The 23,037-nt window shown below is 44.6% G+C and overlaps 1 protein-coding gene across 1 annotated transcript; it reads right to left on the reverse strand.

The window, feature by feature from the left end:
* Positions 1-5,852: 5,852 nt before the first annotated feature.
* On the reverse strand, positions 5,853-11,157 carry ACTC1 (actin alpha cardiac muscle 1). Its single transcript, XM_086710296.1, has 7 exons — positions 10,999-11,157; positions 10,266-10,416; positions 8,788-9,112; positions 7,971-8,132; positions 7,657-7,848; positions 6,676-6,857; positions 5,853-6,174 (listed from the first exon to the last, which is right to left on the reverse strand). Exons 2-7 carry the CDS (start codon positions 10,392-10,394, stop codon positions 6,031-6,033), a joined length of 1,134 nt encoding a protein of 377 aa, XP_086566422.1. The 5' UTR covers positions 10,395-10,416; positions 10,999-11,157; the 3' UTR covers positions 5,853-6,030.
* Between the last annotated feature and the right edge of the window lie 11,880 nt (positions 11,158-23,037).

The following is a 23,037-nucleotide window of genomic DNA, read 5'->3' on the forward strand; positions in this document are numbered from 1 at the left end:
GAAAGCAGCAAGGGAAAAAAAGTCCTTAACCTACAAGGGAGGACAGATCAGGTTTGCATCAGATCTATCCACAGAAACTTGGCAGGCCAGAAAGGAGTGGCAGGATATATTCAATGTGTTGAATCAGAAAAATATACAGCCAAGAATTCTTTATCCAGCAAGGCTGTCATTCAAAATAGAAGAAAAGATAAAAAGTTTCCCAGACAAACAAAAATTAAAGGAGTTTGTGACCATTAAACCAGCCCTGCAAGAAATTTTAATGGAGACTCTCTGAGGGGAGAAAAGATGGAAAAACCAAAAACAAAAACAAAAACAAATAAATAAAGACCAAAAGCAACAAAGACTAGAAAGGACCAGAGAACACCACCAGAAACTCCAACTCTATAAGCAACATAAATTCAGCAATAAATTCATATCTTTCAGTACTCACTCGAAATGTCAATAGACTCATTGCTCCAATCAAAAGACATAGGGTAACAGATTGGATAAGAAAACAAGATCCATCTATATGCTATTTACAAGAGACCCACTTTAGACCTAAAGACATCTTCATATTGAAAGTAAGGGGATAGAGAACCATCTATCATGCTAATGGTCAACAAAAGAAAGCCAGAATACTGGCTTAATTCAGACAATCTAGACTTTAAAATAAAGACTGTATCAAGAAATGAAGAAGGGCATTATATCATAATTAAGGGGTCTATCCACCAAGAAGATGTAACAATTGTAAACATTAATGTGCCAAATGTGGAAGCACCCAAATATAAAAATCAATTAATCATAAACATAAAGAAACTCATTGATAGTAGTACCAAATTGTAGGGGACTTCAACACCCCACTCACAGCAATAGACAGATCATCTAATCAAAAAATCAACAAGGAAACAATGGCTTTGAATGACACACTGGACCAGATGGACTTAACAGATATATTCAGAACATTTCATCCTAAAGCAGCAGAATATACATTCTTCTCCAATGCACATGGAACATTCTCCAGAATAGACCACATACTGGGACACAAATCAGCCCTAAGTAAGTGTGAAAAGATCGAGATCATACTGTGCATATTTTCAGACCACAACTCTATGAAACTCGAAACACAAGAAAAAATTTGGAAAGGTAACAAATACTTGGAGACTAAAGAACATCCTACTAAAGAATGAATGGGTTAACCAAGAAGTTAAAGAGGAAATTAAAAAGTTCATGGAAGTCAATGAAAATGATAACACCACAACCCAAAACCTCTGGGATGCAGGAAAGGTAGTCATAAGAGGAAAGTATATAGCAATCCAGGCCTTCCTAAAGAAGGAAGAAAGATCTCAGATATACAACCTAACCTTATGCCTTAAAGAGCAGGAAAAAGAATAGCAAATAAAACCCAAAACCATCAGAAGACAGAAAATAATAAAGATTAGAGCAGAAATTAATGCTATCAAAACCAAACAACAACAACAACAACAACAAAAACCAGTAGAACAGATCAATGAAACCAGAAGCTGGTTCTTTGAAAGAATTAACAAAATTGATAAACCAGTAGCCAGTTGGATCAAAAAGAAAAAGGAAAGGACCCACATAAATAAAATCAAGAATGAAAGAGGAGAGATCACAACCAACACAGCAGATATAAAAACAATAATAAGAGAATATTACAAGCAATTATATGCCAATAAAATGGGCAGTCTGGAAGAAATAAACAAATTCCTAGAAACATATACACTACCAAAACTGAAACAGGAAGAAACAGAAAATTTGAACAGACCCATAACCAGTAGGGAAATCAAATTAGTAATCAAAAATCTCCCAAAAACAAGAGTCCAGGGCCAGATGGCTTTCCAGGGGAATTCTACCAAACATTTAAGGAAGAGTTAACACCAATTCTCTTGAAGCTGTTCCAAAAAATAGAAATGGAAGGAAAACTTCCAAACTCTTTCTATGAAGCCAGCATTACCTTGATTCCAAAACCAGACAGAGACTCCACTAAAAAAGGAGACTACAGACCAATTTCCCTGATGAACATGGATGCAAAAATCCTCAACAAGATATTAGCCAATCAGATCCAACAATACGTTAAAAAAATTATTCACCATGACCAAGTGGGATTTATACCTGGGATGCAGGTCTGGTTCAATATCCACAAAACAATCAATGTGATTAATCACATCAATAAAAGGACAAGAACCATATGATCCTCTCAATAGATAGAAAGCATTTGACAAAATACAGCATCTTTCTTGATAAAAACCTTCAAGAAAGTAGGGATAGAAGGATCATACCTCGAGATCATAAAAGCCATATATGAAAGACCCAACACTAATATCATCCTCAATGGGGAAAAACTGAGAGCTTTCCCCCTAAGGTCAGGAATGCGACAGAAGTGCCCATTCTCACCACTGTTATTCAACATAGTATTGGAAGTCTTAGCCTCTGCCATCAGACAACACAAAGAAATAAAAGTCATCCAAATCCGCCAGGAGGAGATCAAACTTTCACTCTTCGCAGATGACATGATACTCTATATGGAAAACCCAAAAGATTCCACCAAAAAACTGCTAGAACTGATTCAATAATTCAGCAAAGTGGCAGGAGATAAAATCAATGCACAGAAATTGGTTGCATTCCTATACACCAACAATGAAGCAACAGAAAGAGAAATAAAGAAATTGATCCCATTTACAATTGCACCAAAACCCATAAAACACCTAGGAATAAATCTAACCAAAGAGTAAAAAATCCATACACTGAAAACTATAGAAAGCTTATGAAGTAAATTGAAGAAGACAAAAAAAATGGAAAAAGATTCCATGCTCCTGGATAGGAAGAACAAATATTGTTAAAATGTCGATACTACCCAAAGCAATCTATCTACATATTCAGTGCAATCCCTATCAAAATAACACCAGCATTTTTCACAGAGCTAGAACAAATAATCCTAAAATTTGTATGGAACCAGAAAAGACCCCGAATAGACAAAGCAAACTTGAAAAAGAAAACCAAAGCAGGAGGCATCACAACCCCAGACTTCAAGCAATACTACAAACCTGTAATCATCAAGACAGTATGGTGCTGGGAAACTGGGCAGTGACATGCAGAAGAATGAACCTGGACCATTTTCTTACACCAACCACAAAAATAAACTCAAAATGGAGGAAAGACCTCAATGTAAGACAGGAAGCCATCACAATCCTTGGGAAGAAAGCAGGCAAAAACCTCTTTGATCTTGGCCACAGCAACTTCCTACTCAACACGTCTCCAGAGGCAAGGGAAACAAAAGCAAAAATGAACTACTGGGACCTCATCAAAATAAAAAGCTTCTGCATAGCGAAGGGAACAATCAGCAAAACTAAAAGGCAACTGACAGAGTGGGAGAATATATTTGCAAATGACATATCAGATAAAGGGTTAACATCCAAAATCTATCAAGAACTTATCAAACTCAACACCCAAAAAATAAATAATCCAGTGAAGACATGGGTGAAAGACATGAATAGACACTTGTCCAAGGAAGACATCCAGATGGCCAACTGACACATGAAAAAATGCTCAACATCACTCATCATCAGGGAAATACAAATCAAATCACAATGAGATACCACCTGACATCTGTCAGAATGGCTAACATTAGCAGCTCAGGCAACAACAGATGTTGCGAGGATGCGGAGAAAGAGGATCTCTTTTGCATTGCTGGTGGGAATGCAAGCTGGTGCAGCCACTCTGGAAAACGGTATGGAGGTTCCTCAAAAAATTAAAAATAGAACTACCCTATGACCCAGCAACTGCACTACTAGGTATTTATCCAAGGGCTACAGGTATGTTGTTTCAAAGGGGCACATGCTCCCCAATGTTTATAGCAGCACTATCAATAATAGCCAAAGTATGGAAAGAGCCCAAATGTCCATCGATGGATGAATGGATAAAGAAGAAGTGGTATATATAAACAATGGAGTATTACTCAGAAACCAAAAAGAATGAAATTTTGCCATTTGCAACAACCTGGATGGAACTAAAGGGGATTATGCAAAACGAAATTAGTCAGAGAAAGACAAATATCATATGACTTCACTCATATGAGGACTTTAAGAGACAAAACAGATGAACACAAGGGAAGGGAAACAAAAATAATATAAAAACAGGGAGGGGGACAAGACATGAGACAAATATGGAGAACAAACAGAGGGTTACTGGAAGGGTTGTGGGAGGGGGGGTGGGCTAAATGGATAAGGGGCATTAAGGAATCTACTCCGGAAATCATTGTTGCACTATATGCTAACTAATTTGGATGTAAATTTAAAAAAAAATTAAAAAAATAAGAAGATGTCTGATGAGCCCCAAACACGCAAAATTTTGAATCCAGACTCCCAAAAGGCTAGGTGATAGAATTAATGCATGACTGAAGGTTTATGTATGTTTATAACATTATGAGTATAGTTTAAAACTAAAGATTTATGACTAAAGATGCTTTGAGGAACACCATTAGATAAGATGTCAGAAAATCTGGCTTCCTAGCTTGGGTATTCCACAAACTGTGTTAACACTGCACTAGCTGCTTAATCTTTCTGTCTTGATTCCCTCATCAATATTTAAGTTTAAATACATCCATTCAAATGCTCCAACAGTTCATGAACAATTAACTTGAAAATGAAAAATTTTAGAGCTTTTGCAATTAGGTGGAAATCTACCTTTCCAAAGTGATTTCCTAAGTCATCAGCTCCCACCAGCCTGCCCTGTGCCTTGTTTGCTGGCTTCTGTCCCCTTATTTATGTTTTTGAGAGAGAGATGAATGGGAGAGGGGCAGAGAGAGATGCAGAGAGAGAGAGAAGCCCAAGCAGGCTCCATGCCGTCAGCGTGGAGCCCATGTGGGGTTTCAACTCATGAACTGTGAGATCATGACCTGAGCCGAAGTCAGATGCTTAACCGAGTTACCCAGGCACCCCTCACCTCTGTACTTCTTAACCATTCCTCAAGACTCAGACCCATGTCCATCTCCTTGAAGTCTCCCAGACCACACACATTGGGAGTTTACACATAGTGTAGGTGAGCTCCTCAAGGACAGAGCATGACTGATTGCTTTGGATGCTGCTCCCAGCAGCCCCCACAGCATATGTTGCAGAGTCCAGCATGAAATAAAAGGAATATTGTGGCTTTCCACTCCCCTTGATCCTTCAGACTTCCTGGCCTTCACTACACTCAACCCAAAATTCCAAGATTTCAAAGACATGAAGAGACCGACGACTTATGTCCCACAAATTAGTTACTGATGAGGCAAAAGGATCTGGTACCTGTTTCCTCACGTTTAGTTTGAATATGCACAATGATCTTGATTTGTTTAGGGAGTGTTTAGAACTGGATGTGGCTGGGCTTAACCGTGAGCCAGCCTCAGTGTTTCACCATTAACATGCATAGCCCTTGGAAGGACAACTGAGGAATCCAGCATTGAGAATTTAAGCTAACTTACTTAAAACTTCCTCATTACCAATGTGTATGTGGTTTCTACAAAGTTACAAAAACAACTGGAGCCTATATGAAAACAACTTTCACTGTCATCCATAGTAACTAATCTTAAAGTATTGTGAAATCCGATTTCATTTCTCGCTTATGTGGAGCTAAAGTTAATCTACTTTTCACATGTGAAATATATTCATGATTCTGTCCCAAAGTGGAAAACTGATATTTAGTATTGTTAAGCCCCCGCTAAATGTCACACTAATTCATCGGCTCAACTTTGTGCTACTGTAATATTACAGTGCTCATGGGGTCAAAGCCACCAATATATGAGTTCACAGACTGAAGTGAGCAGACACTGGCTCCTCCCCATGCCTACCAGAAAAAGAAAGATGAGAGACTTTCGTATGTTGCAAGTCCGGGTCTGGTTTATTTATAAAGCAATAAATATTAGAAGCACAAATAAATTGCACATGTGTAAACAAACTGTACAATGATTGATGAGAGATAAGGGAGGGTGGTTCGGAAGATTCCAAGAAGCATAATACTGTCATCCTGAATGTAAGGTAGACTAAGAGAGAAGGCACCTTAGAAGCATTTGCGGTGGACGATGGACGGGCCTGCCTCATCATACTCTTGCTTACTAATCCACATCTGCTGGAAGGTGGACAGGGAAGCCAGGATGGAGCCCCCGATCCAGACAGAGTACTTACGCTCAGGGGGAGCAATAATCTGCAGGAAGGAAAGAAAAACTTCCAGTGAACTCTCACATTCCAGGCAACAGATCAAGCAACATGCCAGAGAGAGAGATTCGCCGAAAAAAATATTAGATGTTAATTCATTGTAACGTGAGATGCTTCATACCTGAAATTAATATGACTGAATCGAGTTTTACACCCTGTCCTCTATTTCATTATTTCCATTATCAAAGGCTCTACAAAATAGAATTGCCCCACTGCCCTGAAGTAGAGTATAATGTGGCAACAAGCTATATGCATGATAGAGGACAGCCCAAAAGTTGGGGACTTTTAAAACATGTCCGAAGATTTAGATTTTTTTTTTTTCCTTCCAAGATTTATTATTATCTGCTGCTTGAAAATGTTTTTAAAGTCTCCTATCTCAGGAAAAGTGCTAGAAAAGCTAGTAAAGTTTATAGCAGGTGGGAAGCAAAATGTGAGTTCTACTTGGAATACTAAGTCCTGCCTTGGCTCTCACACCACAGGAGTTCTTTACCTTAATCTTCATGGTGCTGGGAGCCAGGGCAGTGATTTCCTTCTGCATGCGATCAGCAATACCAGGGTACATGGTGGTACCTCCAGATAAGACATTGTTGGCATACAGGTCCTTGCGGATATCAATGTCACACTTCATGATACTGTTATAAGTTGTTTCATGGATGCCAGCAGATTCCATACCTAGAAATATGTTTAAAAAAAAAAATCAAAGTGCACTCAGGCCAGGGGCCCAGGGTGGAGGGAAGAAAAGAGGACTCCTTTGTGTTGATAAACACATTTGTCTCCCATTTGTCTCTAAAACATATGTTCTTCTATAAGATGTTCCACACTGCAAGGCATTTGTGGAACAGGTGTGTCTAAAAGTGCTGACAGTTAATCCACAACAGATTCTGCCAAGACACAAACAACTGTGTTTAGCACCTGTTTGGAGCGAACACATGCTGTATCCATCAGATGTACGGAGATATATTTGGAAAGGGTGAGACATACATTAAAATTAATGCAGTTTTTATTTATGGACCAAGATAAGATCCCGACAAGCTTCCTCTTAGAAATCATTCCCGAGGAAAGACGTGTGGTGAAATACAAGGGTCCAGTTATTACAACGAGTATGATCATTGTTGGATTTCATGATAAGTAACTTCAGAGGGAAGTCCAGCTACATGGTAATGGAACTTACTGGAATAAGTCAGCACTTCTGAGTAATCATTCCTTTCCTGCCGATTTGGATTATTCAACTACTATTCTGTCAGAGCCTCTATTCGGACATGAAGTCAATGTGTCATCCTTTATCATATCACTGCAACATTACAGTATGGCCATCCTTGTAATGGGCCGTTGGGATCTGAGGCTGAGCTGTGTGGGACTTCTTTTAACTCAAGAGCCTCTTAATCCTTCTTGATTATAATAGACTTTACTCTGGGACACCCCCAGATTTCTAGAGAAAAGCTGTGCATGTGCACCAGATGCTACAACTCACCAATGAAGGAGGGCTGGAATAGTGTCTCAGGGCAGCGGAAGCGCTCATTGCCAATAGTGATGACTTGGCCATCGGGCAGCTCATAACTCTTCTCCAGGGAGGAGGAAGAGGCAGCCGTGGCCATTTCATTCTCAAAATCCAGGGCAACATAGCACAGCTTCTCTTTAATGTCACGGACAATTTCCCGTTCAGCTGCAGAAATGAAGGTTATGACGGTCAAGTTCTGAAGAATGAAGTAGGTAGATTCTCTGGTGGAGGAAAAAAGCAGACACGATGCTGTGGCAGAGGAGACACATACACACACACACACTCACCAGTGGTGACAAAGGAGTAGCCACGCTCAGTGAGGATCTTCATGAGGTAGTCAGTGAGATCCCGACCAGCCAGATCCAGACGCATGATGGCATGGGGCAAAGCGTAGCCCTCATAGATGGGAACGTTGTGAGTTACACCATCCCCAGAGTCCAGAACAATGCCTGTCAGGAGAAACAGACAAGAACAAAGTAAATCTCCAAGGACACCACTGCTCTAGCTGTGTCAAAGCCTACTTCCAATCTTGGCTAAAAGATACTAGCACTGGGCATGGGTCCAGATAAAATTAGATCCCTTACACACAAAGAATAAAAATGAGCATAACGAGTGCTAAATCTGAAGCCAGCAACAGCTCACCCTTTTAAATATTGTAGTAGAAAAATTTCCCCAGGACACTTTCAAATGACCATCCCTTCTAGCAGCCATTAGCACATTATGTAAGTATTCAGGCATGGATACTTTCCTCCCATCCAACAAATACGTGTTCTCTCTTTTTTGACTCAGACCCTATAGGAAACGTTGGTTCTCCTTGGGGATGTTTGCCCAGGGACTGTGATGGTATGGAACACATTGTGAAGAGCCTTAATACATGATCTCACATGCTTTAGGAAAGGTAAGGATCTAACCCCATGTGCTTTCAATCGTTAGAAATGCATGTGATCTGAAACTGTTGTTACCTCTCTCTCTTATCTCAGACACCTTCCCAGGGAGTGTGAGGGCAGGGATCATTCCTTTTGCAACTGGGGAAGCTGATTCATAGCAAGGTCAGTGCCTTAGGAATGTGCTTAATCAGTGACTGTCTCCACAGCCCAAACATACCTGTGGTACGGCCAGAAGCATACAGGGACAGCACCGCCTGGATGGCTACGTACATGGCAGGGACATTGAAGGTCTCAAACATGATCTGAGTCATCTTCTCACGGTTGGCCTTAGGGTTCAGTGGGGCCTCAGTCAGCAGGGTGGGGTGCTCCTCAGGGGCCACGCGGAGCTCGTTGTAGAAGGTATGGTGCCAGATCTTCTCCATGTCATCCCAGTTGGTGATGATGCCGTGCTCAATGGGGTACTTGAGAGTTAGGATACCTCGCTTGCTCTGGGCCTCATCACCCACGTAGGAGTCCTTCTGACCCATACCCACCATGACTCCCTAGAAGAAGAAAAAGATGGGAAAGTCAAGCTTCCACTATTTCAGGAATATAACAGATGCCTCATAAATTTACATCTAACTGGCCAAGTCAAGGAACATCTTATAAATACCAAAAATAACAAAAAATAGAATTTTACCTCAATTTAGAAATATCATTTAAAATCAATCTAGTACCTTCCCCCTATCAACCCCCCCCCCCAAATCCCCAGGTATAATTCTATTCTTTAAAATATAACTAGGGAAAGAGGAATGAAGCAACTTCACCAAAGAAGTACAGCCTCACTTCATTTTAAAAATACCATAATGCCTTCATTAAATTATTAAGTCCATCGCCCATGTCAACTAGAATATAAATGACTGAATTAATGACACATCGCATTTCTCCTAAGAAAAGATTTTGACATTTATCAAGTGAACATAAAAAGATGGGCTGATATGCCATTATCACTCCACAAGCGAAATCCAGCCTGCCCAGAGCTGGCCTGCAGTACCCATCAGTCACCACCACTGAGGCACAAAGCTCTAGCCCTGGCAGCCTGTCTGGCCAGGCATGTGGCAAAGCCAGAGAGCGTGGCATTTCTTTTAATAAGCAAGGTGGTATGTCACTATCCCCATGGCACTTGCTGCCTCTGTCACGCCTGGCTTCTAAAAATGCAGCAGCCAGGAAGCAGACAGATTACATCCTCTGAGAGCCCAGAAAGCTGGCTGTGAACGGAGGGAGGAATGTGGGCTGGGTCCCGGTTGGTGGAGAGAAGTTGTATCATTGCAAGTTTTGAGCAGGACTGAAAAGGGAGGCCGAGGGAAAGACTGGAGTGTGGAAGGGGCAGGGAAAAGGCGGAGTACTGAACATGAAGGTGCGGAGTGGAGGGGCGAAGCCGCGGACTTTTCACACAAGGAGTGGGCCCCTTGGAGAGCTCTGTCCCTGAAAGGTGGAAGGGGGACCCGTGCACACTGGGCGGTGTGAGTATTGTTTGTCCTGGCTTGGATCTGAGGCTAATCCATCTTTTCCTTATTTGACCCGAGCAGTTCATGACAGGGGCGTCAGGTGAGACAGTTCCTGGATTGCTGGCCTGAGGAAGTGGCAGGAAGGGGTGTGGAGTGGGGCTGGGGACCGCCCCAGGTAAGAGCAGGCCAGTCGGGGCGGGAGGTTTACCTGGTGGCGCGGGCGGCCCACGATGGACGGGAAGACGGCACGGGGCGCGTCATCCCCAGCGAAGCCCGCCTTCACCAGCCCGGAGCCGTTGTCGCACACAAGAGCGGTGGTCTCCTCGTCGTCGCACATCCTGGCACAGCTTCGGCGGGGTCTGCAGGTGGAGAACCGGGTGGCCCGCCCTCACTGCCTGCGGTGGCGCTGGCCTCCTCCCGCCCGGAGGAAAGGACAGAGCAGAGGAGGGTTGGGGGCGACGGGGGAACGCCTGCCGTCTCCCTTCCCGTCGGGGCGGGAGAGGAAGGGTGGGAGGAGGCTGCGGAGGTTGAGGGGGACGTGCATAGAGCAGGGGAGCGGAGGCCACCCAGGCTCCCCGGCCAGGAGTCACGCTCTGTCCCGGGGGCAAGGAGGTACCGTCACCCCTTAGCAAGCCCTCCCCAGCCCTTCACATGTTTGCCCTTCCGCGAACTGAGAGCCCACCTGGGTCCCAACCACACCCCCACGCCCAAGCCCCCGCTGGAGGGAAACGCGCACGACAGCAGGGACCCCAAACGCCCCGTGGGGGCGGGGGCCGCAGGGTTCGCGTTCTGCGCGCCCCTCTCTTGTTGTGACGACCCGGGACAACAGAAGTTAGAACCAAATCCAGAAGTTTGGTCTTTAAAAAAAAAAAAAAAAAAGTGGCGGCGCGGCAGTAGCGGGGCCCGCCGGCTCGGCTCGGGGCGGGCGGGCGCTGACTCACAGTCCGCGGGTCGGGCTCGGCTCGGCTCGGGCGGCAGGCGCTGGGAGGCCGGCGCGGGGCGCGCCGCTTTATAGTGCGCTGACGGACGGGGTCAGTTGGAGCGGCCGGGGGCAGGGGTGGGGGGCCTGGCCGGCCACCTTGCCTTATTTGGTCGCCTTCGCACCACTGAGGAGCGCCCAGGCCATTCATGGAGCCAAGGGCAGGGGAGAGGATCAGCCAGGGGGCTCCCAGACCATGTAAGGAAGGGGAGGGGGCAACCAGGGGGATGGCCAAATAGGGAGCGAGGGAGGGGCGGGCGGCGAAGGGTAGGGGGCAGGGGAAGACTGAATGACGCCAGCCCACCTCCTCCCCCTTCTTGGATGGAGGTGCACCCTGGGTGTGCTGTGGGTTTGTTCCTCCGCGGCCCCGCCAGCCTGAGACAATAAGCCACATACAAACCGGAAGGCTTGGCTCTCTTCCCTCTGCTGAGGGGTCCTGACAGCTGGACCGGGACAGCAAAGGAGCGACAGCAGCTTCTCATCTTCCAGGACTGGAAGCCCTGGCAGTCCTCGTGGGCGCTCAAGGCACCACACCAGCACATTTGGGTGGCCAGAAAAGGGGCACCTGGGACAGGTCACCCTTCTGGTCTAGTCCCCACCGGCCTGGGTGACTTGATTCAGGTTGTTGGTGTCACGCTCCTCTAGGTCAGAAAGCGGAGGTTAACCAAGGCCACCCTGACCCCCGGCTCATGCGTGGCTTCGGGTGTGGCTAGGGAAGAGGCTCAGAACTGCAGTAAGATCCTGGCCAAGTCTTGCTGGAGAAGGGGCCAGGTTTCCCCCAGCACAGAGAGCTGGTGGCTCTCCCCCTACTGCCAAGGTTCTGCTCAAATTCAGACTCCTGTCTTCAGGCTAGAAAAGGATCCCCTACTGCCAAAGTGAAAGAAGGAGGGAATGCCAGAAGTGGTGTGTGCACTTGGCTGGTGGATAGATGAACATCTGTAAACTGGGGGCAAAGGCCTTTATGCCAGGTGGAGACGAGACTGAAAGAGCAAATATTCTTGTCAAGAAGATAACCGCAGCTTCAACCAAATGCACACATCACAGGACAGCAGAGTTAGAAAAGCAGAGCCTTGCCTCCATGCCACCCCCACCCCTTGAACTACTGAATCGGAATTGGCAAGATGCCCAGTTGATTTCTACGTACATAAGAGTGTGAGAAGCAGTGGTATAAATGACAGCGGCTCCTTCATGCAAACAGATGTAGAAGGACTACATCTTGGGACTTTGGAGAAGGGAACAGAGAGATGACATGAACCGGGGAGAGGAGAAAGGAACAGAGAGACCTAAGAAGGACACACACGCATCACTGATTCGCTGTGGGGTGCCCTGTGTTCTCGGTTCTTGACTGGCACTTTGATTTTTAATGCTTGTGTTCTCCCTCCCGCTCACACCAGTTAAAAATAGAAAACTGGGCACAAGGCATTCATCTCTAGAGTGGTCTTGGATTGATATGCTGAGGAGGTCTACTGATTAGATACTTGTCCAGACTAGGGAATGTTGGGCCCTCCCTGCTGAGCTCCCCAACCATGTTTGGGTTGGTCTGGAGAAGAAACTGTGTGGGCAGCTGGGTGATGGAGCCGGGTGAGGGGTCTGGCTGGGGTCATGCCCTGCCACACAATATGCCTTTTACAATGAACATGCTGGTGGACAGGATGCAAACAGTGGAGCTGCCTCAGCTCAAGCATTTGCAGAAGAAAAAGGAGAAATGGGACTGGTGTTATAGCCAGACAGCCCTGGGTTCAAATCCTGGCCTCCCTCACTTCTGGTGCATTTGGTCTTGGGCAAGTCACTTCACTTTCCTGAGCCTCAATTTTCCCCTCTGAAAAAGGACACAATAACAATAACTCTTTTCTGCCAGGGGTTATTAATTATCAAAATAATTAGGGACAGGGGCGCCTGGGTGGCGCAGTCGGTTAGGTGTCCGACTTCAGCCAGGTCACGATCTCGCGGTCCGTGAGTTCGAGCCCCGCATCAGGCTCTGGGCTGATGGCTCAGAGCCTGGAGCCTGTTTCCGATTCTGTGTCTCCCTCTCTCTCTGCTCCTCCCCCGTTCATGCTCTGTCTCTCTCTGTCCCAAAAATAAAAAATAAAAACGTTGAAAAAAAAATTAAAAAAAAAATAATTAGGGACAAGTGATAGAATCCACATAGAAGATACAAAGCAAATGGTCACCGTTACAGTTCAGGAACAGTGATACTCTTGGAGGCAGCAGTAGCTTGCTCTTTTGAAGAATTGGGTCAATTTCATTCATTTATTGATTCAGCAAATATTTATGGGACAGGAACTGTGTTAGTCACAGGGATGCGGCGATAAGTGAAACAGAGCAGCTCATACTCCAGGGCAATTACAGGAAAGTCAGAGCCACTGATGGAGCATGCTGGGGTGAAAAAGGAGGGAATCACTGTGGTAGTCATGAAAAGAGGGATCCAAAAGAGGGGTCAGAGAAAGACTTATTTTTTTTTTTTTTAACATTTATTTATTTTTGAGACACAGAGAAGAGACAGAGCATGAACAGGGGAGGGGGAGATACAGAATCTGAAGCAGGCTCCAGGCTCTGAGCTGTTTGTCAGCACAGAGCCCGGCACAGGGCTCGAACTCACGAACTGTGAGACCATGAACTGAGCTGAAGTTGGACGCTTAACCAACTGAGCCACCCAGGCGCCCCAAAGCCTTCTTGAAGAAGTATCACTTCATTGTCTTTAAAGTAGAGTAGGACTGAAATCTGTGGACATTTGTGTGAAAGCAAGTTTCGACTTGGAGTGGCGGATGGCAGATTTCCACGTTCACTGCCATATGTGCAAAGGGAATTCCTGGAAAGTCCAGTTTATCACTGAGCACCAAGGCCATTGACCCGAAGCCTTTGTCAATACTTCCAGGGCTCAGGAGGCCAATTCCAGCCTGTCCGCCTTGAGATCAGTCTGCTCTGGTGGGAGTGGGTAGGTGGGTGGAGCCCCGAGACCAGTTTCTTAAGACAATCTAACTCTTAAAATGTTTTTAAAACAGTTTCATTTCTTTCCCATTCAAAACAAAACACAGGGGTACCTAGGTGGCTCCGTGGGTTGAGCATTCAACTTCTCGCCAGGTCACGATCTCACAGTTCTTGAGTTTGAGCCCCACGTCGGGCTTGGTGCTGTCAGCAAGGAGCCTGCTTTGGATCCTCTGTCCCCCTCTCTGTGCCCCTGCCCCACTTGTGCTCTCTCTCAAGAAGGAATAAACATTAAATAAATAAAACAAAACATATTTTCATATGCATTATATTATGGCAAGAAAGAACACTTGTTTCCTTTAAAGATGTTGATAGTTCAATATTTATTAATTGTAATACTACTCAATTTCCACATTTTACAACTCTGGACCCTATTTTATATATTTTAAAATATAAGTCAATGGGAAAGTAAGATTCAATGACTGATTTTTTTTTTTTTTTTTTAGTGCACACTCACAGGATAGCATGCATGTGAGTGAGGGGCAGAGAGCGGGGAGGGGAAGAGAGAGAGAGAGGGAGAAGCAGGGGCTGACCCAGGGCTTGTGTTTTTGCGTGAAGCGGGACTCATGCTCACCTGATGTGGGACTTGAATTCACAAACTGTGAGATCATGACCTGAGTCAAAGTTAGTTGCTTAACGAGTAAGCCACCCAGGCACCCCCTGATTTTCATTTGATACAATTTTTGAGGGATCCATTTAATTTGAAAATTAAGAGTGGCTTCTGTCACATTTACTTATGTACAAATAACCTCTCCTCTGTGGTGCAGCCTCGATATTCCGTTTCCTTTTTAATTGTGGCAAAATATACATAACCTATCATTTCCCATCTTAACCATTTAAACTTGTACAGCTCAGCAGTGTTAAGTATATTCACACTGTTGTGCAACCACTCTCCCAATTTCATTTTTCCATGCGAATTTGGGTTAAAGTGACTTCAGAAGCCAGGAGTGGCTGTGTCCTACAGTGTGAGAAAGACTGGTCTAAACCCTCTGAGGCAGGGAGCCATTGTGCCTGTTTTGCCAGAGGTCACTGAGATGAGCAAAGGGAAGAGTGAGGATTCACCTCCAGACACCTGGCTGCGCCCTGTTCCGACCACCACCTGAAATGCCTTCCCAGACTCTACCTGGGCTGCTGTTTCTCAGAGTGGAACGTTAGAACCACTTGCAGCCAAATTCCCGGGACTGTCTAGTAGTCCAGGTTCCACCCTGGGAGATTGAGTCTGCATTTTTAAATAAGTCACTGCCTCTCTTTCCCAGGTGATTCATGGAGGGAGAAACCTGGCCGCACTGCCTGGATGTTTCTGCCCCTCCTCACGGAGCTATGCTCAATGCTGCCCAAGCTGCCAGCCCTGGCCAGAGTCCAGCTTGGCTGACCTTGAGCATCCAGGGTGGGAGGGAAAGCCGGGGTATGTCCCCAGGGCTCTCAAGGGCCCTTGAGGCCCTTCTGGGCAGGGATAGGCCATGAGGCAGACGTGCAGGGCAGGCTAAAGGAACAGAAGGTGGGACAGTTCCCGCTGCCCTTGCCTCGAGGGAAGCCTGTTTGGTCCACCATCTGCTGGGATCTGGAAGGGAGCGGCGGGCCTCCTCCTCCGGGCACTGGGGGATTAGCAGTCACTTATCTCAGCTGTTCCTCCATTGGAGGTGTCGCAGTATTTACAGAGAAGCCAGAAACAGACTTAGCCACACTTAATTCCTCCCCATGAGCCCTCCCCACCTCCCCTGTGGCCCCTCCTGCATTCCTCGGGCAAGGAGGGAGGGAGAGGCTCTTTCTAGACCACACTAAGGGTGGGTGGGGGGAGCCAGCTTTCTGAAACATTTCTATTTTCTTTCCCTACACATTTGTTCACTCCCACTGCCCTCTGGCTGGGGCTGGGTTTCAGTTTTCATGAAAAGAAGAAAGTGACGTGACTGTGAGGGTTGCAGGGCCCCCACACATCCTGGTGCTCAGAATTCAATACCGAGGCATGCCTAATCTCCACCACATGCTTTCCCATGTTTCACACGCAACCACCAAAGAGATTAACCCAGGGGGAGGGTATTTCAACTCTCCACGGATTCTGCTCTTGGCAGATTCTGGCAGTGGCTGCCTTCTGACATGAGAGGTCCGAATGGTGACGAACCATTTAATGAGATTTTGAAAAGGAGGACAAAGCAAGGAGGAAGGGAGAAGAGGAAGCAGGAGGTAAAAGGGGGGAATTTCTTCTGGATCTTGGAGCCACATGGGTCTAACAATCTAAAAGCTACATTTTCATTCCCTCTATCCTGATGTAAGTCCAGGAAATCACAAAGGATCTCTAATAAGCTTTTTTAATTCCTTAAAAGGACTTTTGCCCTCCAAGAATGAAATGCTGATGCTCACAGGTTTCTGTTTGGAAGGTGTTTCTCTTAGCTCAGATTTGGCTTGCTCCCCACACCGGCAATAAGTCTATTTATGGAGTTTCAGTTTCTCAAGTGTTACCTGGAACAAGCCTGGCTTTCCTGGAGAGCCCAGGTGTGCTATTGCCCAACCTAAGCCTGACCGTGTTTCATGCTCATACACGTGCCAGAGAGACTGCGTAGGTGAGATCTGTGAGCTCAGAGATGACAGCCACTTTTCATTCACCTGCACACCATGAAGCCCATCTCTTCCCCATGAAAGGTTGGGCATTCATTCATTCGACACACAATAATAGTAGTAGGAATACTACTCGCTAACATTTCCTGAGCACTTGCTGGGGGCCATGCACTAACTGGAGACTATACGTGGGTGCATGGTCCACTAGAAGCTTTCTAGACGAAGTGAGACTGGCTGCACAATCTGCAGAACTGCCCTTTGATGTGATGTCACCAGCTTATACTGAGGGGATGTGTAAGAAGTAGACCGCCTCTGTCACAAACTGAGGTACCACGGCCTCGATTGCAAAAATGTTGTCACCAGCATTCACCAAAGGACACTGCTGTCTTTATGAGCCTTTTAGAAAAATTTCCTTGCTGGCTCTAGTACCAACAACAATAGCACTTTAGCGGTGTCTGGCTGGCTCAGTTAGTTAAGTATCTGACTTGGTTTCGGCTCAGGTCATAATCTCAAGATTTGTAAGTTCGAACACCACATTGGGCTCTGAGCTGACAGAGAAGAGCCTGCTTGGGATTCTGTCTCTCTCCCTCTCTCCCTGCCCTTCCCCCATGCTCACTCTCTCTCTTTCTCTCCCAAAAATAAATAAACTTAAAAAAAAAACAAAAAACCCAAAAGACAGTAGCATTCTGTCAAGTAACTGGTTTGTTTTGATCTTGTAGATCCTGAATCCAGTGACTCACCAGGTATTTCTTTCGGGAGGGGCTAAAAAAAAATCTTAGAAAGCCACCCATGTGGCCCATTTGTTAACATGATTACAAGTCGTTATGGTCCATTTTACATGCCCACTTCAACTTCTCGTTTTTCTTTGTCTTCCACTGTTAACCTTTGTCTCTCTTTGTAAGCTGCTGTAAAACTTTTGTGGGACAAAACAAAGGATGGATGAATAAATAGAGAAGACTGAACTCTGGGGACAGTGGAGAGAATAGGCAGCCAGGAGTCCAGATGACTGGCATACGTCTGTAGGTTCCTTTCATCCCTGTGCAAGTGTTGTATCGCTTTGATTTTCCTCTTAATATCATGATAAGTATAACTGGAAACATAGAATAACATCTCCCCCAGCACAAAATAATATGTGCTTATTGTGGTGAACCGGAAAACACTGGCCAGAAAAGTACAAAGAAAAAGACATGTCTGGTTGAGTTTTTTTAGCCCTATATTTTAGCATCCCTAAAATAAAACTAAATGTGATATGAAATTCATGAGGCCTTGGCTTCCATATCTACTTAACAGGCGCGGGACTGAGGAAAGACAGCCTCCTATTCTGGTAGTTTGCAAGAATGTCCACTTGTTCTTCAAAGAGAGACATGCAACGCAAGGAATTTACATTTAAAGTATTTCTTGGCTTTACTATTATAATCTAAATTATCTCTAGTCAACAGCTGGAACCAAAGAATGCCAAGTTGGGAGCAGGGTCTGCTCTTAAGATTGTACCATCTATATCTCACTTATATATTTTAGAGGGCAGGTGTTAGTTTCCAATTCAGCTGTTGAACTCTTTCAAAATTGCAGTCTAAAAACAGAGATCTATTACTAACATAAAACTCGGCCATATAAATATGTTGCTGGAGGCTTTGTCTGTATGTGGGGAGTTGGAAAGCAGTTGTTTGAGGGAACAGGTCTACAGTAATTATATGATCAGTATTTCCCAGTTCCTCTTGGTTAGGGCTACAGATAACCAATTCATCTCCCCCCAAGCCCCAGAGCCTCTAATTTAATTTCATAAATTAGAAAAATAATAAAGATAAAGGCTTTGCCTAAAACCAGTGATCTGTATTAACTAGGGGAAGGGAACAGAGATGGTTTCTCCAAAATAAGAACAACTGAAAAGCCTTCTCAAGCAGTTGAGTGTGGATGCTGGCCCTCACATAAATAACTAGGGCTTGGTGCTTCTGGCATTTCAGAGAGAAGACCCAACCTTCAATAACTGAGAATGGAAATGAATCAGCCATTAAACCATGATGTGGCTTTGAAAAATGATGAGAAAAATCTTGAGCATTATCGAAAGAATGTAACAGAGTAAAGTATTACATCACCAAAGAAATACCTGTAAGAACTGGATAGATCTCAGGTGAGAACATTCTTTATGGAAGAACAGGAAGGGTGTCCTCTAAATTCTATTCAGATATGCAGTTTTCTGGGGAGAGATTCTAACTGCTGTTTAACATTATAGCTCAGTGTTTATAACTGCCACAAAAGGTTCATGCCGGGCCCATCTCCCCACCAGTGGGTATAAAGCCATCTTCTTCCTGGGTCCTCTGCCCAGTGAGAAGAGAGTCCAGAGCCTTTTTCCTGAGGGTGCAGAAAGGGAGCCCTAAAACTCTACACCAAGCTGACCCTTCAGATTGGCGTAATGGGTCATTTCTGGTGTCCAGCCAAAGATCACATCATTATGCTGTTGGCTCAAGGTGGTGAGTGGGGATGAGGAGAGGGGGCAGGGGGATGGTGATGGGGGAATGACCTACAACCCCTCTACCCTTCCCATGAAACCTGACATACAGATACTGGTGCAAGGGCTGAGGTTTTGCTTTTACACTGGGCAGTAGAAAATCTAGGGTAAACATGGGCTCGTTTTGTCCAACTGAGGGATGTGGGCCCCAAAATGGTAATAGGAAAGTCAAAACAGATCCCTTGTTTATTAGAACAGCTCCAGTGTTCTAGAAGTGCCCACACCTCAGGCTTAAATATTAAACCCTAAAATATCGTTCTGTATCCTATAACTTTATGTAGTCAGATTTTTCTGTGATCTAGAAACTAACCTTTATTCTGACTACATATGAGAGGTTAAATGTTAAGCTTGCCTACTTTCTCACCTGGAATAGATTTGTGTGAATCTGAGAGAATCAGTCATGAGTAAAAGATTTATTGCTTTGGGACTCCTTCGTGGCTCAGTGGGTTAAGCATCTATCTGACTCTTGGTTTCAGCTCAGGTCATGATCTCACAGTTTTGTGAATTTGAGTCCCATATCGGCTCTGTGCTAGCAGCATGGAGCCTGCTTGGGATTGTCCCTCTCCCTCTCCTTCTGCCCCTTGCCTACTGGCACTGTCTCTCTCTCAAAATAAAAAAATAATAAAAAATTTCTTGCTTCTATTTCCTACATTTCATAGAGTACACCTTTCCAAAGCATCTAATTCAGTCATAATCACACAAACAGGTTTTCAAAAACTTCTAAGTTGGTGTTGAGCAGTGGCTAAGAATGAACAGATGTTCTTTGTTTCTTCAGATAATAGTGGGTATAGAAGCTCTAGGTAACATTTTACAATGTTGCCACACTGAGACTGTGATACATATGAATATACCTTTTCCTCAAAAATGTGCATGGTAGAGGGGCACCTGGGTGGCTCAGTCAGTTAAGTGTCCGACTTCAGCTCAGGTCATGATCTTGCAGTCTGTGAGTCTGAGCCCCGCATCAGGCTCTGTGCTGACAGCTCAGAACCTGGAGCCTGCTTCAGATTCTGTGTCTTCCTCTCTCTCTGCCCCTTCCCTGCTCATGCTCTCTCTCTGTCTCAAAAATAAATAAACACATTAAAAAAATTTTTTTCAATGTTCCAGGTAGAAAAAACATGGTACCTGATTGTCAGAACCTGTGTCATTTCCAGTAAAGTGTCTCTTACCCTCCCTGTCTCTCTGAACAGTATTTCAATTCTCAGCAGCAACCAAAAGAGCATCCCGTTCTCAGTAACTGGTTTTGAACAAAAGATTTCAAATAATTTCCCTGGGAAATTCCAGCTTGCTTTCACCTATGCAGAAGCTTAAGAATGTTCTTACTCTCTCATTTTATAAATCACTGAGCAAAATTTTTCAGATGAATAAACCTTTGATTTGCAAAAGCATTATTTTTTTTTTAATTTTATTTTTAATATTTTTGACAGAGAGAGAGACAGAGCATGAGTAGGGGAGGGTCAGAGAGAGAGGGAGACACAGAATCTGAAGCAGGCTCCAGGCTCTGAGCTGTCCGCACAGTGCCCGATACAGGGCTCTTACTCACAGACTGCGAGATCATGACCTGAGCCGAAGTTGGACGCTCAACCGACTGAGCCACCCAGGCGCCTCAAAAAAGCATTATTTTTAAAAAATGTTTGTTTGTTTATTTATTTTAGAGATAGATTGCCAGAATGTGAGTGGGGGAGGGGAGAGGGAGACAGAGAGAGAAGGAGACAAGAGAATCCAAACTAAGCAGGCTCCAAGCTGTCAGTGCAGATCCCACTTGGGGCTTGAACTCACGAACCATGAAATCATGACCTGAGCCAAAGTCAGATACTTAACCAATTGAGCCACCCAGGTGCCTGGAAAAAGCGTTATTATTATTATTTTTAAAGTTTATTTATTTATTTTGAGAGAGAGATAGCAGGGTAGGGAGAGAGAGAGAGAGAGAGAGAGAGAGAGAGAGAGAGAGAGAGAGAGAATCCCAAGCAGACTCCACGCTGTCAGTATGGAGCCCAACTCGGGGCTCAATCCCACAAATGAGGAGATGATGACCTGAGCTAAAATCCAGAGTCAGATGCTCCATCAACTGAGCCACCCAGGCACCCCAGAAAAAGCATTATTTTTAACTAAATAGAAAGAAAATAGTGGTGCTTATTGTGCAAATGTAGATATGAACAGGAGGAAACATACAATTTTGTAGCTAAGTGGGGTTCCCTTGAAATCAAGACGTGGCTTTTTAATCTGTCCATTTAATCAATATTTATTAAACGCCTTTCTCTGCGCACCAAGAAAACACTTAACACCTGACCATCCGCCACAAACACCTGTGCTAAGCAGCATAAAAAAGTACTGAATCAAGGCAGGGGGGTTGGGGAGAGGGAGAGAGTCCTTCTCATGGCACTTGAGCACGACTTCATAGTCTGTGGATTTTGAACAGAGCCTATAAGAACTAATTCAGTGGTTTCCTCCTACCCTAACCCACACCAATCTGGCATAATTTAGCAAATGAGTTTGAGAGGGGGTCAGGACTACTCAAGGCCAGGATTCAAAGATTGAAAAACAACAACAACTGGAGATTTAGTATAAAGCTGACAAATTTTAGTATATTGGGCTGTATTTGTGCAATTATTTTCTGTCCTAATCGTTTTTTAAAAAATGAAGAGTACAGATGAAGATATGTTTGTTTCCTCCTGGAATAATTACAGTTTGTTCAACAGGCACCCATTGAATGCCCCCTGCATACCACATGCTACACTTCTGAGAAGACAACCTTCCAGGTTCCATGTGAACTCAGAAATATGCACACTACTGAAGATGCCACTGAAATGGCATTCTTTCTCTCTCTCTCTCTCTCTCTCTCTCTCTCTCTTTTTTTTTTTTTGTATTTATTTATTTTGGGGAGAGCACAAGTGTGGGAGGGACAGAGAGAGGGGAACAGAGGATCTGAAAGGGACTCTGTGCTGACAGGCTGACAGCAGTGAGCAGATGTGGGGCTTGAACTCATGAACTGCAAGATCATGGCATGAGTGGAAGTCAGATGCTTGACTGACTGAGCCCCCCAGGTGACCCGTGAAATGGCCTTTTCAAGTGAGAAATGTGCATACGTGTGTATATGTGTGCATGCATATGAGTGCGTGTGCATATGAGTGCGTGTGTGTGCATGCATATGCATGTGTTTTAAAGGGTAGCCCCATCTGAACTGAAAGCTTGAACAGATTTGAGAGACAGTTCTTTCCCACTTACCCCAAATCACCTCTCATGGCCAATTGTAGAAAATCTCCCAGGACTGAGAAGTTTTAAGTTTGCTTGCACACAGACACCTTTGACTGCTGGGGCACCTGCGGGGCTCAGTCAGTTGAGCATCCAACTTCAGCTCAGGTCATGATCTCGCAGTTCATGAATTTGAGCCCCACATCGGGCTCACTGCTGTTAGCACAGACCTTGCTTTGGATCCTCTGTACCCTTCTCTCTGTCCCTCCCCCGCTTGCATGCATGTGCTCTCTCTCTGTTAAGGATAAATAAGACCTTAAAAAAAGAAAATGAAAGAAAACTTTGACTGCTGAAGCCTGTTTCTAAAAAATCTAACCAAACACACCAAAACTATCATCAGAGGAGAGGGTGTTGAAAGGCAAGAGAAGAAGGAACCTATCACATTTTCCATTTTCCATTTACGTATTGTTTAATATTTTTCCAGAAACATGTATTAATTTTTATAAATTTCAGAAAGGAGGAAAACAATCTAACTTAACATCCTCTTGCTTAAAATCCAGCATGTTTTTGTCTTGCTTACCCAATGGAGGTTTCCACATAATAACCTCCACCTACTTGAAGAAAGACACTGCCTCTCTGAGAGATGTTTAGGACCTTGTTCACCAGTGGTGCTGTTTTTAAAACCGTCCTCATATTTGGTCAGTCATCTAATTCTGCTCCAAGACGTCTATGTGCAATACAATCTCTTCTAGCCAGATTGGCTGGGGT

This window comes from Puma concolor, chromosome B3 (genome assembly GCF_028749965.1).
Source record: "Puma concolor isolate L17-30 chromosome B3, mPumCon1.1.hap2, whole genome shotgun sequence".
NCBI lineage: Eukaryota > Metazoa > Chordata > Mammalia > Carnivora > Felidae > Puma > Puma concolor.